This window comes from Natrix helvetica (genome assembly GCF_964273705.1).
Source record: "Natrix helvetica genome assembly, chromosome: 1".
Taxonomy (NCBI): Eukaryota; Metazoa; Chordata; class Lepidosauria; order Squamata; family Natricidae; genus Natrix; species Natrix helvetica.
The window spans coordinates 204,847,315-204,861,558 of NC_138548.1; the positions used below are offsets into that span (position 1 = coordinate 204,847,315).

The 14,244-nt window shown below is 39.1% G+C and overlaps 1 protein-coding gene across 6 annotated transcripts in view; it reads right to left on the minus strand.

Moving 5' to 3' along the window:
* Positions 1 to 2,208: 2,208 nt before the first annotated feature.
* Positions 2,209 to 14,244, minus strand: part of SLC27A1 (solute carrier family 27 member 1) — a 40,608-nt gene continuing 28,572 nt past the window's right edge. For 5 of the 6 annotated variants that reach the window (XM_081937272.1, XM_081937273.1, XM_081937275.1 and 2 more), the window contains 6 exons: positions 13,311 to 13,520; positions 11,574 to 11,700; positions 8,929 to 9,066; positions 7,713 to 7,877; positions 6,264 to 6,410; positions 2,209 to 4,137 (listed from right to left, as the gene is read on the minus strand). In XM_081937272.1, coding sequence (XP_081793398.1) covers positions 3,980 to 4,137; positions 6,264 to 6,410; positions 7,713 to 7,877; positions 8,929 to 9,066; positions 11,574 to 11,700; positions 13,311 to 13,520 — 945 coding nt within the window. In that variant the 3' untranslated portion in view covers positions 2,209 to 3,979. Of the gene's footprint in view, positions 4,138 to 6,263; positions 6,411 to 7,712; positions 7,878 to 8,928; positions 9,067 to 11,573; positions 11,701 to 13,310; positions 13,521 to 14,244 lie in introns of those variants that run through there. The other variant, XM_081937277.1, reaches the window with a different exon arrangement.

Sequence of the window (14,244 nt, forward strand, 5' to 3'; positions counted from 1 at the left end):
CCGCTATATTTATTGGCAGGCGGAATTCTGACATACTGCAGAGAACACGAAGATAGAACTTACTCCGCACCAAAAGATTTTCTTATGGCTGCATTGCGAAATGAAATAGTGGACTAAATTTGGGGCCAGGTTGGAGTTCCTTTGAGTTTTCTTCATTAGAGGTCTAAGATGGGGCGGGAAATCAAGGATGACAGGCAAAGCCGGTAAGAAAGGGGGATTACTTAAGGTTTATAACAAGACTCTCGTTCTCTCTCTCTCCCTTCCTCCCTCTCACAGCTTTCCTGACAGCTTTGTAAGGTTGAATAGGGTTGAGAGGTGGCCCCAAAGTGGGCCTGAACCTAGGTGATCAAACCTTTACTGACCAAAACCTTAATCACTGCCCGAGAGTGAATGTCCTGGAATTGCTCAGAGGGTTTTATTTTAATTTGATAATTTTCTTTCATTAAATCGGTCTAATAGAAATCCCAGCATTTTCCAGGTATTGCCACTTTGGGCACCAGTTATTCAAAACCAAAATTTTAGCAGGGTTGTGCTGTGAAGGAACCAGCTGATCATATTTCTTTTTGGGTTGTCTTGTGATCGATAACTTTTAACTCAGAGGCTGACTGACTTAGTTATTTGTCACTAGGAATAATTTATCATGACAAGAAACACCAGGCTATGATTTTGAAAGCGCTATTAGAACTTTCTATATCTTCTGATATTTATATTTAAGCCTATTGTGTTGTTAAATCTTAGTTTCTGTCATCAGTTTATGATTCAGGATATTGGTGAAATCCAGAAACTGGATTGAGTAAACTATGGTCTATTTAATCATTGGTAAATGGGCAGTGTACATAAGCCTGTGTTTGAAACAGCAGTTCCATAACAATAGCACATCAGGCAGCGCAGAAAATTCAGGGTGACTCTGATGCAAAGTTGACATGTTAAGTAGAAGAAAGCATACACTTCCTAAGCAAGTAAAGTCAGCATACTGCAAAATCATACTGAGGTGAAATACAGATTGCCTATGGCATTTTGTTTAGTTATAGTTTGCCTCCAGTTAATAAATTTCAGCGATTAGATATTGCTATATTACTCGGATTGAATAGGGACCGTATCTGCAAATGCCTTGGGAATAAAAAAAGAAACTGTCCCTAAGCAAGGCAGGTACATTTTGGAGAAACACTATGTTGAGAAGGATTGGGAAAGAAGACTTTTAAAAGTATAGTTCAAAGGTTTTATAGGTTTCAAGTTACACAGAATCCTATAAACATATACCCTGGAGTGGACAACTAGTAATTCTCTGTTCTTACGGCTCTCAGAACCTCTTTTGGCTAGGACTGAAAATTTTCAAGTGTGATTGTGTCTACTGAAATGCTGTCTTCCTTGATGTACTAAACAAGCTTATTCAGTTTCTTCACCCAACAGAGTCATCTTGTTACCAATTTCAAACAGCTTCCCCAACTAGGTTTATGGATATGCTTTTGCTCTTAAGATAAGCATGGGGAGGAAGGGCTTACATCCCTAAATGTGGTAAATTAATTGTGCTCCATTAAAGCAATGTAAGAACCAGATTAACACAATAATTGAAATCAATGGGATTGAGCAGCTGAGAAAAATGCAACATCATTTCAATAAAATCAGTTTCTTGAGGGAAGTCTAGAATAGACATGAATCCTTACTGGGCAAAAAGACTATAGAAAATCCAGTTTGTCGGAAGAGTGACATGTTTTGCATAGATACAGCTTACGTTACAGTCATGTCTATTTTTATTTGGAAGCAAGGCTTGTTGACTCCAAGAAAGTTTACTCCCAAGAACCGGGGGCTGTTTAGCTGCTAACCAAAAACTTCTGAAATAAATGTGAAGTCTGACACCAAAGCTGTGATGTTTGCTTTGTGTCAATCCATTGTGCAAGTTATATTTCTTGGAACAAAAGATTAACTTGGAGATGGACATTTTGCCTTTGGAATTGAAGCATGGATTGGGCTGGCAAGGATATAGAATTATTGCCCATCCCTGTATTAATGATCTACTGTATAGTTTTGAGCTAAATCCTTTAGTAAAGTTATATTTTTATGCAAATTAGGGAGACTATACTGAATGGTGAACTTTTTGCTTGGCCAGGTTAATAAAACTAAGAGAACAAACAGCAGACACTGGAAAATGAAACAAACAACATACTGAACATTTTCATTAACAGAGTAGGTATGCACACAACTCAGATATGTTTTTTAAGGTTCTTTATTCTTATAAGGTTTTTCTCAAATCAATGTTATATTTTGGCAATAGTGACTCCAATAACAAAACATAACATTGCTTCAAAAAATTAAGTTAGACAATGCATGATTCTTAAAACCAGGAGCAAAATTAGTTTTTGTTTGCTTTTTTTAAACAAACCTTTTTCTCCAGGTCAAATTCAGTTAGCTGTAGGTATATTTATTTATGAGAGAACTAATACATCTTACGTTCATAACAGAATTGTTAACTTGTTTTAACTCGTTCTGAAGAGAAGTTGGAAAAGGCACATTCTGGGTCTTATAATTAAAAAAGGGAAACAGAGAACTCCCATGGCTTCTGAACTGTTATTTATCAATTGCCTGGCTAGTACAATACTTGGTGTACTCAGAAATACAAAATAACATTGTTCTGTACATGTGTTTGTAAAATACTCTTACATGAAATTCCATTTCTGCCAAAGAGAAAAATATCCTCAAGGAAAATTAATTTGATCTTAAGTGATTCAGAGTACCTGAAACATTCCCTTTACAATCATATTGCAGGCCAGTAGTATGTACATTGGTAACAGAATATTTCCATATTGCTGTATCCCAAGAATTACAGCTTCTTTGAACAGGCAGGTAGTCAATCAAAATTCAAGCAATCCATGTGTATCGTCTTTGTGTAAATTCTTAATGCCATCTACCCAAATGGCACTAATGAAAAGAAGCGCAAAGTTAGGAATGTCCAAATCAGGTATTGCTGGAAGATCAGTGTGAGAAATATGTTGCAAATGATCTTTGATGAGCTGACAGGCTTCCTATGTTGATCACAAGAAATTAGCAAGACCAAAGACTGAAAAGCATCAGATATCCACTTGTTTCGGGGATTAATGGAAATGTTTTTCCAAGATTCTGGAGCAGTCAAATAATTATTTGAAATATCCCATTCCTCCAAACTAACATTTGTTTTAAATAAGATGATTTAAAATAGATTAACAGAACATACATTAATTATTTTCCCACATGGGTGTAGTATATAACAACCAATTGATTTGCTGTAGGTAAGTGGAATACCTTTCTGCTAAAAGAGCATTAAAAGAGCCTTTCAAGGAGAGTTTCCGAACCAACTTATTTTCAATATACTGTACGTATTTTTTAAAATAATACTGTTATTTCATCTTATTAGTCCTGTTTCTGGTTTTTCTATTCAGGTTTCTAACACACATAAACCGTAGCATTTTGACAGTCAGTCCCTTAAAGCTATAAATAAAGCTACAAAGAAACAATCGGAGGAACTCTAAATCTGTATGTTTGGAACCTGGAAAGTCTAAAGCAACTGAAGGCTTTATCCTAAACTATTTTCTCAGCTTTAACACAGTGAAATATAGCCAAATAACACAGAAGAAAATAATTTGATCAGTTTTGCTACAACAGGTTTAGTCATCCCTGGTATACTGCAAACATTTAACATGTAATAATGCAGATCAGAAACCATTTCCATTTTCATATGGAATTCCCTATCACAATGGTTATAAGGAAGAGAAGGTCTTTCTAAAAACTGAACAATACAAAAAGAGCTATTCTCTTTGCTCCGGAAATGGTTAATGTGCTTCTTTTTTTAAAAAAAGGGAGGAAAACCATCTTGCTCTCACACTATAGTGGGGGTTTTCCCTGTTGCATATTAAAACCTTGCTTTGCTTATTTATTCAAGTCTATTTCTCTACCAAAACAAGACCTTTCGACATCAGGCCCTTTAGGAGTCATCTCACCAATTAAATCAAAGAGAAATTTTCCCAGTTTGGATCCTCTCAAAAATGCACTCATCTATTGGTAGGAACTTGCCAAGTTTCACATCCAAAAAGTATAACCGATCAGACATCTGGTGTGGATTGTAGCCTTCCCTTTGTAAACGGGTCTTCTGAATCTTGAAAGTGCCTATTGGAGGAAAAGAAAGAAGATAGAAACAGACCGTTGGGTTAATTACATGCAAAAGGCAAGGCAAGGGGGTCTAGGACAACTCGCCACAGTCAACTCATCCTGGGACTATTCAATGCTATATTAATTGTTTCATTGCTTCAGTTACATTTTATTAGAGGTGACCCACATTTGCGTTGAAATTATTGTAACTCTTGTATTTCTGGATTGACTTTCTTTTTATTATTATGATTGGCCACGGTTCTATTGAAATTAATGTAACTTTTGAATTTGTTGAATTGTCCTGTAGTGAAGAGGTGGCCGTGAAGAGTTGTCCCGCAGCAAGTTGGCCGTGGGGAGTTGGCTGTGACGAGTTGCCAACATTCCAAAGCAAGGAGTAGCACTTAGCACAAGGACAATGATCAGACTGAAGATGTTTTATTTGAAAAACAGGTTATATATAAAATACGTTATAGCAATAGCACTTAGACTTGTGTACTGTCCATAATGCTTTACAGCATTCTCTAAGTTGTTTACAAGGTCAGCATATTGTCCCCAACAATCTGGGTCCTCATCTTATAGATCTTGGAAGGATGGAAGGCTGAATCAATCTTGAGCTCCATCAGGATCGAACGCCAGGCTCTGGGCAAAATTACCCTGCAATACTGCATTCTAACCTCTGCGCCACAAGGGCTCCTTATCAAAACATATTGCTTTAAATTCTAATCACAACTCAAAACTGAACAAAATTCAGAGGAAGATTATCCAGAGGAAGATTATTTCTGTGAGATAAGAATGACTACCTCCTGAGAAAGATTTTTCTCCTGCTAAGAAGAGAAATTAAAAAAAGAGGGGTTGTGAAAAGAAAATGAACAACTCAAAGGCAAAATGCAGTGTTTTAGTCATTTTGCCACCACAGCACAACTGAAAAGCACTGTTTTGGACTATGGAATAGGCACATAACCAATCTGACAAAGAAGCTGGTGTGTATTTGGTTGGAGAAATCCATCTCACAAATGTTTCATGTTTTTAATGTTTATATACAAAATAAAATAATGTCTCCTTATATAGTTACTTTAGATCAGTTACTTTAGTGAAGAAAGAAAGGGAATGTTTGTTTAGACTGCATAAAGTATTTGTTAGAAACTGGAAGATAACTTAAATCTCACTGGTGGACATCCTCTTCCAAGCGATTCCCAATAAAAGAATTATGATAAGCTGCCATCAGACAGTGAACTTCCTCGCATACCCTTATTTGTCTCACTGGGGAGTATTTTGCCCTCCTCCCTTCATCCCAGCTCTTCAAAAATAGAAAGTGCTTTCAAACGTCATGTCCAAAGCCCAGAACAACAAACCTAATGCCAATTCACAAGAGGTGACTATATAATTGCATGATTTCATGTGGACACTCCCTTGTAATTCCTTTCCAAAAAAAAAAATTAAACTGAATGTCTGAGTTTACTAAGAATAGAGGAAAGTGACATGCATATACAGACAGAATAGCTAAACCTGCTCTTGAACATCAGCGCATGCTTCATATTCACTGCAGATCAGATAATCTGGACCTTCTATCTTAATGTTATTAGGCTGACTCTCTTTTTTCTCCCTTCGCATGTCTAGAATACTATCTTCAGTTTAAAAGAATATGGAAGATAATTAAAAGACAACCTCTTTGTGGAGTCTAGTGCTTTGTCCAATCAAGGAAAATACTCCATCTCTGATATCACCAGACTATCTAGTAAAGTAGGAAATTATCTAGTTCTGAACACGTTTCTGACTTCCTTCAAGGTTTATTTCAAAGACCCGTACACAACAAAAGAATTAGCAATGTTTAGAAGTAAAACAGAAAGGTTGGACATAAAACACATGCTAAAAGATAGCTAGTGGGTAATAATAGACTAATAATAGATCCCCCACCCATCTTGCTCCTCCCCTCCCATCTTTTAATTATAATTTTGTATTCTTATTGTTATGATTTTATCACTTTTAATATTGGAAAGCATCCAGAATCATCTTGTGGCAACATGGACAACAAATACATTTAATAAAAATAAATAAATACCCTGTATTATCTTTTTAGTGTCTGTTATATATCTCGTCTTGGTCCTTTAGTTTAAACGTAGACACTGTTTTTAAGTTTGTGTTACCTGTGGTGTCAACCTCTGGCAGAAATCGGAGGAAGATAGGCCGTGCATATGGAGGTAGTGCTTTCTGTATCTCCAAAAACAGAACGTTAGGATTCAGTTTTGCTTCTGGGTCAGCAATAGCTGCCATTCCAGCCTTGCCTTCTACTCCTAAAATTGAAAAAGGAAATAAGCACAATTTTATTACGATCACAGACCAGCATAAAGCAAAATGATAAAGACTGCCCATTCTAAAATGTACATTTTCACAAAGGAGCCATTGGCAGCTGAATATCCAATCCAGCTGTGCACTCCCAACGCCATAGCAAAGGAGCCTAGCTACAGAGAATAAGCACTGGGGGGTGGGGTACCTTGATTTTCTCCTTTTCTAAATAACTCTCTTCCATTTGTCAGTCAACCTGTGGCTGCAACAGGAAGACTTATTTGGCTAACACCAGCCAGCTATTTCAGCAAAGATATGTCAAATGACTTCAACAGGATGCAAATATTTATCACAACTTGTTTCTCTCCCCCCCTCCCCCCTTTTTTCCTACCTGCCTTCCCCTTTTGTATTCTCTTACTTAAGTTCTTAGTTGGTAAATCACCACAGAAGATCCTGGGTCTTCCATTTGTGCATAGTACCTGTTCGTCATTAGCACAGTGTGCCAATATTTAATTTATATGAGTGAGACTTAGTGGCTAGAAAGTGGGATAAACATTATACCTCAGCCAACTACATCAAATAACTCACCTAAGCTGTTCCCTGCCATACATTCTCCATGTAGAAGGTTGAAGCAGCTTTGCAAAACGAAACAAAGAAATCCCCTATGTTGCTGTTTGCTCTAAGACCAAAAGTAGTAACTATTTGTTCAAACAAGTGAGCTAACACAAAAAAGGCCTCTGAAGGAGCAATAGATGGCGGTGACACAGCAAAGTAAAACACCTTGCTATTAAACAGAAGAAGAGGTTCAACTTCTCATTCTATTAATGGTCATTTTTGCCTGTTTTACATCTGTTCAGACAGCTGCTTCTGCTCAAATCTCAGAATGAAAACCAAATAACCGGAGTTCCTCTAATATATCTGTCATCATAACAGTTTGCACCCTTCTCCCTGTATCACTCTATGGCTACTGCGCAAGATATTTTTTTCAGCCCTAAAATCAATATAAACGAATGGTTTTCAGGTGTTACTATAGATCAGTGTTTCTCAAACTTGGTGACTTTAAGTCCTGTGGACTTCAACTCCCAGAATCCCCCAGCCAGCATAGCTGGCTGGGGAATTCTGGGAGTTGAAGTCCACAGGACTTAAAGTCACCAAGTTTGAGAAACACTGCTATAGATGTATGTTTCAAGCTGCCTTTCTCTTCTTTCTTTTTATTATATCTCATCCCATCTCCAAACCCAACAGTATCAACTGATTCTGAACTTGGCAGACCTGCTTGCTGACTCCTGAGCTTTTAAATTCTAAATTACCTGGTACCTCTACTCCATAAACTGCCACGTCTGTCTTGCTGAGAATATGGCTGAGGATTCCTTCCACTTCGGTGGTGGAAACGTTCTCCCCACGCCAACGGAATGTATCCCCACTGCGGTCTTTGAAGTACATATAGCCAAGATCATCCATCACTAGGACATCTCCTGCAGGAGAATAGGATTTCAGTATGTATCCAGAAGACCACCAAACTATTACGTATCTTCCAGCTGGGAGTTCAACAAATGAGGGTAAAGATAAAGGTTTCTCTGTCCAGTTGTGTCCAAGTCTAGGGCACGGTGCTGATCTTTTTTATCTTTTTGCCTGAGGGAGCCAGCATTGTCCAAGACGTTTTCCATGGTCATGTGGCCCGCATGGCTACGCGCCAAAGGCACAAGGAACACTGTTACCTTCCCACCAAAGTGATACCTATTCATCTATTAATTTGCATGCTTTCGAACTGCTAGGTAAGCAGGAGCTGGGGCAAGAAGGGGAGCTCATCCCATTATGTGGCACTTGGGTGTTGACCCCGGGCTGTCAACTTTCCAGTTGAAAAGCTCAACATCTTTAACCACTGAGCCATTGCGCCTCCCCCTTCCCCCCCCCCACAAAAAATGAGGACTAGAATATAATAAATATATTGTTTCCCAATTACCTATATGACAGCTGGATCAAGAACAAATCTGCAAAAATGGTTCGGTAAATGAGACAAAAAGATCATCTACATAATATATAAACTATATCTCGGGAATGACGGCCAGAACCAAGAAACTCCTTGTAGAAGAACAATCTTCATCCATACTGGAAAGTAATTCTATCCCTCCCCAAACAGAGCAAAAACAATAATATTCAGGCAATAAAAAGTGTTTTATTTGCACTGCATTGTCAACAGTTTTAAGTTAAATTAAATGAAGAAACAATATTGAGAGCAGGTCTGTGTTTACAAAATACTGCTTCCCTGAATCATCATGTATAAGAAACAACAACTTTGAATTCATCATAGCATTAAGTGATTTTACTGAAGTTCAGATATTATTTGTTGCTAAATACTACCACATGCTTAAGGAAGAATTTTGAATATCTGAATATGTCTTTAGTTTCTGAGGAACTTAGATACTATATAATTTTGTAATTTTGACTGTAATATATGAATAATTCAAAATTACAAAATTATCCTTCTAGAACACACAGGGACCAAGACAACGGCATGAAGAATACCTGTAAGATAAGCTTGATCTCCTTTCTGGAAGACATTATAAGCTATTTTCTTATTAGTTGCATTCTGATTGACATAGCCATCAAATCTCCGCAAGGGGTCTTCTTGGTTTATCCTGCCCACAAGAAGTCCAGGTTCTCCTAAGTAAAGGAAGAATTCCAGAAAAAAAAATAAGCAACATATTCTGTGTTATAGCAGTTGTGGATACCTGGATGGATTTTAATGTGTGCTATTACCTTTGGCATAACATCACAATAAAAATTGAGACACAAATACCGTGTTTCCCAGAAAATAAGACAGGGTCTTATATTTTTTTGACCCACGAAATATGGCCTTGAGCTTATTAAAGGGGAAGGCTTATTATGTTTGGGTTGCCAGGCGGCTGCTCCCTTGCGACTGGGTTCCCGAAGAGCCTCAGGGTCGAATTGCGCTGTCACAGCAGCAACACAGCAGCCATGAGGTGACCAAGCTTGGGAGCAGCTGCCCGGGCAACCCCTTTTCCAGCCGTACGTTGTACGATCTGCAGCCCAAAACTATAGAGCGTACTCCCAGAGCGACATCTGTCTTCCGTGCTTTGAAAAAAAAACCCAGGCGGCGGGTGGCGCCAGGAGCGGAGGTGCCCTTCGTGCGAGCGGGGAGCGGAAAAGCCGCTGCGCAGCCCCCCTCTCCAGCCATGCAGAGCCCCATTTACTCACCTAGGGGCATTCTGAAGGCACTGAGCCGCGAAGGCGAAGGGTGGCGAACAGGCGCTTGCGTTGCTTGGTGCCTTCCGGGTACTGCTAGGTTGGTCAGCGGCGCTGTACCCGGCTGGAAAGGGGGGTTGCCGGGCGGCTGCTCGCAAGCTTGGTCACCTCATGGCTGCTGTGCTGCTGCTGTGACAGCGCAACACAGCCATTTGACCCTGTGGCTGTGCCTGGCTCTTTGGGAGCCCACTCGCAAGAGAGCAACCGCCCAGCAACCCCCCCTCTTCAGCTGGGCACAGCGCCGCTGACCGACCTAGCGGTACCCCGAAAGCACCAAGCAACGTGAGCACCTTTGCCCCCACCTCATTTCCGCGGCTTGGCACCTTCGGGATACTGCTAGGTCGGCGAGCGGTGCTCTGTCTGGCCGAAGGGGGGGGGCATTGTCCAGGGGGCTTATTTTCAGGGGTGGGCTTATATTTTTGCCCATGTGAAAAATGTGGCAAGGCTTTAGTTTCAGGACAGGTTGTATTTTCGGGGAAGCATGGTATTACAATTTACTTTTCATCTAGCAGTTCTATAACTGATCTGATTCTTATTGAATATTCATTTGATTTAAATTTTGTCTCTTATTATCCAAACATCTTTTAAGTCTTCTGCAGCAATACTCTAGCTGAAAATTGCAGGGCTGAAATAAATGCTGAATTTTTAAAAAGTGCATATTCAATATAAAGTGTTATTTGATTCCATTATAAAATAGGAAGTTTTAAAAGGATTGCGTATTTGTATTTTCAAACCTAAATATATATTTCTAAACATGTCTTTTCTTAAAAATACCTTCTCTTATAACGGTTGCCTTTTGAGCTGCCCTCCCCCTCCCCAAAATAAGAATTAAAAAGAAAGTTATATTCTGAACCTCGGTTATAGAAATTCAGATCAAGATTGTCTGCTTCAAATGCAGCCCAAACAAAATTCATGAGTATCTGTAACCTGTAAACCAAGGTACAGATGACATAATCTGCAATTAACTAATCTGCTAAATTTATGGTAACCTTTTTTTTTTTTGTATTTTTCTTAATTTAATTGCTTTTATCACTTTTCTATATTATACAGTATTTTCTGTCTACTCAACCTGTTTTCTTTAGGCCACTCTTAAATGTGTTCTTTTTTGTTCTTGTCTTTCAAAGATCAGTGATTAACTTTGTTGTTTCACAAAGGTTCCGTTTGTCATTTGCTTCGTTTACGCATTTATTTACCTACTTACATGCCACCTTCCAACTATTCAGGGTGTGTAGGTAGTTTTAAAACATGATTAAATATTGTTCATGGTGAATGGGCAAGGCTTGTACTCTTGAACAATGCTCTATCATCTCCTCTCTTTAAAATGGCATCCACAGATAAGTCCTTAACAACCACGCATTCAGCGACCAAAATTACAACTGTTATGTGATCATGATCTGGGAGTTCGGTGACTGGCTTGCAATAACAATATTGCAGTGTCTGTGGTCACATATACTGATTGCCGTTCGCAACCTTCACTGCTGGCCTCTGCCTAGCAAAGTCAATGGGGAAGCCAACAGGATGTTGCAAAGAGTGATCATGTGATGGCATGCTTAAGAACTGTGTGGGACTTGCTTAATGATAGTAGCCAGACATGCAAGCACTGCCATCATAAGTGGTGTGGTAATGTGCCATCATACTTTACAACACAATTACTTAATGAGAGAAATTCCAGTGCCAATTACTATTGTTAGGCAAGAACTACTTGTATTTGCCTAAGAAGCAGGTCAAAAAGGAGCCTCTCCAGTCCTGTAAATTCTCCTTGCCCTTGATAAATTTGGGCGCAATCATTAATAATTAACAATATCCAGGTCAGCTATACTCCTGGACAATTGAAGTTGTGTAGGAACCTCTATTCTCTAAGTTACAATTAAGGCATAAAGCAAAGCATTGTCAGACTTATTTACCTGGTTGACAGGAGATACAAAGGCCATTTGTGCCACGTATTAGCTCCATGGTATCCTCATTAACTTTCACCAAGCGGATAGGATATACATTTGGCAAAATCCGGCTATGGAAGCCACAGGCTCCCACCTGTCAAGAGTAAAAAATATTAAAAGCAAAGGAGGCCTCCAAATGCTGCATACATTTCTCTAAGGAGGTTATTATTTGCTAGGAAAATACTCTGTGAATTTCCAAGCTCTACAGAATGGTGAGATGTCACTTGAGGGGAGCAAGCAAAAACAAGAACATTGGGACTGGCCTGCCCCACTTGCGCTGGCAGAAGGGGCATTCTGCAGACCCCATCAGTCAAGGCCTGCCGGCTGGCAGAATCCAAAAGAAGGATATTTTCTGCCATGGTTCCTGCCTTCTGGAACGTTATGTCCCTTGAGGTGAGACCTGTTCCTATCCTCTTGGCCTTCTGTAAGAACCTCAAAACCTGGCTCTGCCAATTGGCCTGGAGCCCTGATTGGGGAATATTCTATATTGGAGGCCCTGATTGGGGAATATTCTATATATGGAGTAGCAAAAAGATTCTAGCTCCAATTAGTAATATTGTGTTTTTAACATTTATTCTCTGTTCATTTTAATATTTAATGTTTTAATATTTTGTAGCTTTGTTTTTATGATGTTTGTAAGTCACCTAGACTTGCTCGATAGTGTGATGGGTAGCATATAAATTAAATTTATTACATTTAAATGCTTCCCATCTCCCTCTTGAGCATCTCTGGGTGGCTTACAGTATCTGAAATAATACAGACAACTAGAAGGTTAAAAATACTAAAACAGGGAGCATTAAAATTAAAACATTAAACTTAACAGCAAAGGAGATAAAAAGGACCGATGCGTAAACAGGGTGGGAGTGGAATCTCCATCTAATCTCCTAGCCACCTCCAGAATGGGATGTTCCCATTGGGGCCCCAAGTTAGCCTGGTCAGGCTCTTGGCAATTTGTATTTAAAATTCAGGAATAGGATGTAAATTTGAACCGAGAATAAAACAGCAAAGTTTTCTCCTCTCTGTATTATATAGGGATTTTAGGAAAAACAAAAAAAGAACACTTTGCTTTTCATTTTCTGTATATCAATAAAATGTGCAGACTAAAGTTTCTACTGCTACAGAGCACAGCAGAGGAAAGACTTGAAGTCTGGCATAAGGGGAGAAAAAGGTCTCCATGGTTCCTATACTTCTAATCAGGAACATTAAGGGATAGAATACATTGTAACATGTTACTGCAACCCCAGTTCTTGCAATCTGTAAGTTAAACAAATACTGATAAAAGCCAACAGCATCAAAGAGAGAGAATGCTATTAGCCCTGAACTGGCAACAAGCAGTACAGGGTAGTAACTGAACTTGCTGAGAGTCAACAAATTGTTGTCATATCTACAGTAAGTGTGACCTTCTCTGTGAAGGGATTTTCCTACTAATCCAATCACTTCTTCAGTGACTTTAAAAGCCCAGCTGTCTTCCTTCATACAGTCACAGCATTGTAGAGCTGACATCCAGCCAAGAGGTCTTAAAGGGCACGCTCCTTCATTGCAGATAGGTAGCTATGCAAAAAATGGTACATTCCCAGAATGCAAAAACTTGAAGCTGAAAGCCCACATGCTACAGATTTTGCAAACATTTGCCCCAGCCTTGCATGAAGAGCTTGGTTTTTAAAAAAAGTATCCAAAGTATAGAAAGATAACTTCTCAATTTACCTTTCCATCTAGATTAGCAATGCTACAGTTACACTCAGTAGCGCCATAGAACTCCCCAATCTGTTTGATTCGGAACCGCTGTGTGAAGTCTTCCCAAATGGTGGGCCTCAAGCCATTTCCAATAGCTAGCCACACCTGGTGCTGCATTTCTGCCTCCCGCACTGGTTGGTTCAGCAGGTATCTGCAAATCTCCCCAATATATTGGATGATCTTTGAAAAGTAAGAAAGACATGATTTTAAAGAGTAACCTGGCAAAGCCCCGAGGAAATTGGATAATAATGCAACATATTTGTTGCAGGAACTGGGTATGTCTAGTTTAATGAAAATAAGGACTAGGGGAGATATGATAGCATTGTTCCAATATCTCAGGGGTTGCCACAAAGAAGAGGGAGTCAGACTATTCTCCAAAGCACCTGAAGGTAGAACAAGAAGCAATGGGTGGAAACTAATCAAGGAGAGAAGCAACTTAGAACTGAGGAGAAATTTCCTGACAGTGAGAACAATTAATCAGTGGAACAGCTTGCCTCCAGAAGTTGTGAATGCCCCAACACTGGAAGTCTTTAAGAAGATGTTGGATAGCCAGTTGTCTGAAACGGTATAGGGTTTCCTGCCTAGGCAGGGGGTTGGACTAGAACAGTGGTGGGCAACCTTTTTTTTCAACTGAGCCAAATCTCGCCAAAACCACGATTTAAATTTATTTGGAGAGCCGCATTTTTAAAACCGAAAATACATAGGATGGTACACTGTTTTTAGTTTCAATAAGTTTTTATTGAGAATATTCTGCATACAAGTATCCACATAGGTCGGGAGGATACAAATAACACAACTAATAAAACAAAAACTTTAGAACGATATTATTTATCGATAACGTTAAATTCCGTAAAATTTGCCTTACAATGTAGAGAAAATTACATCCTGACAATGACTGAAAAAG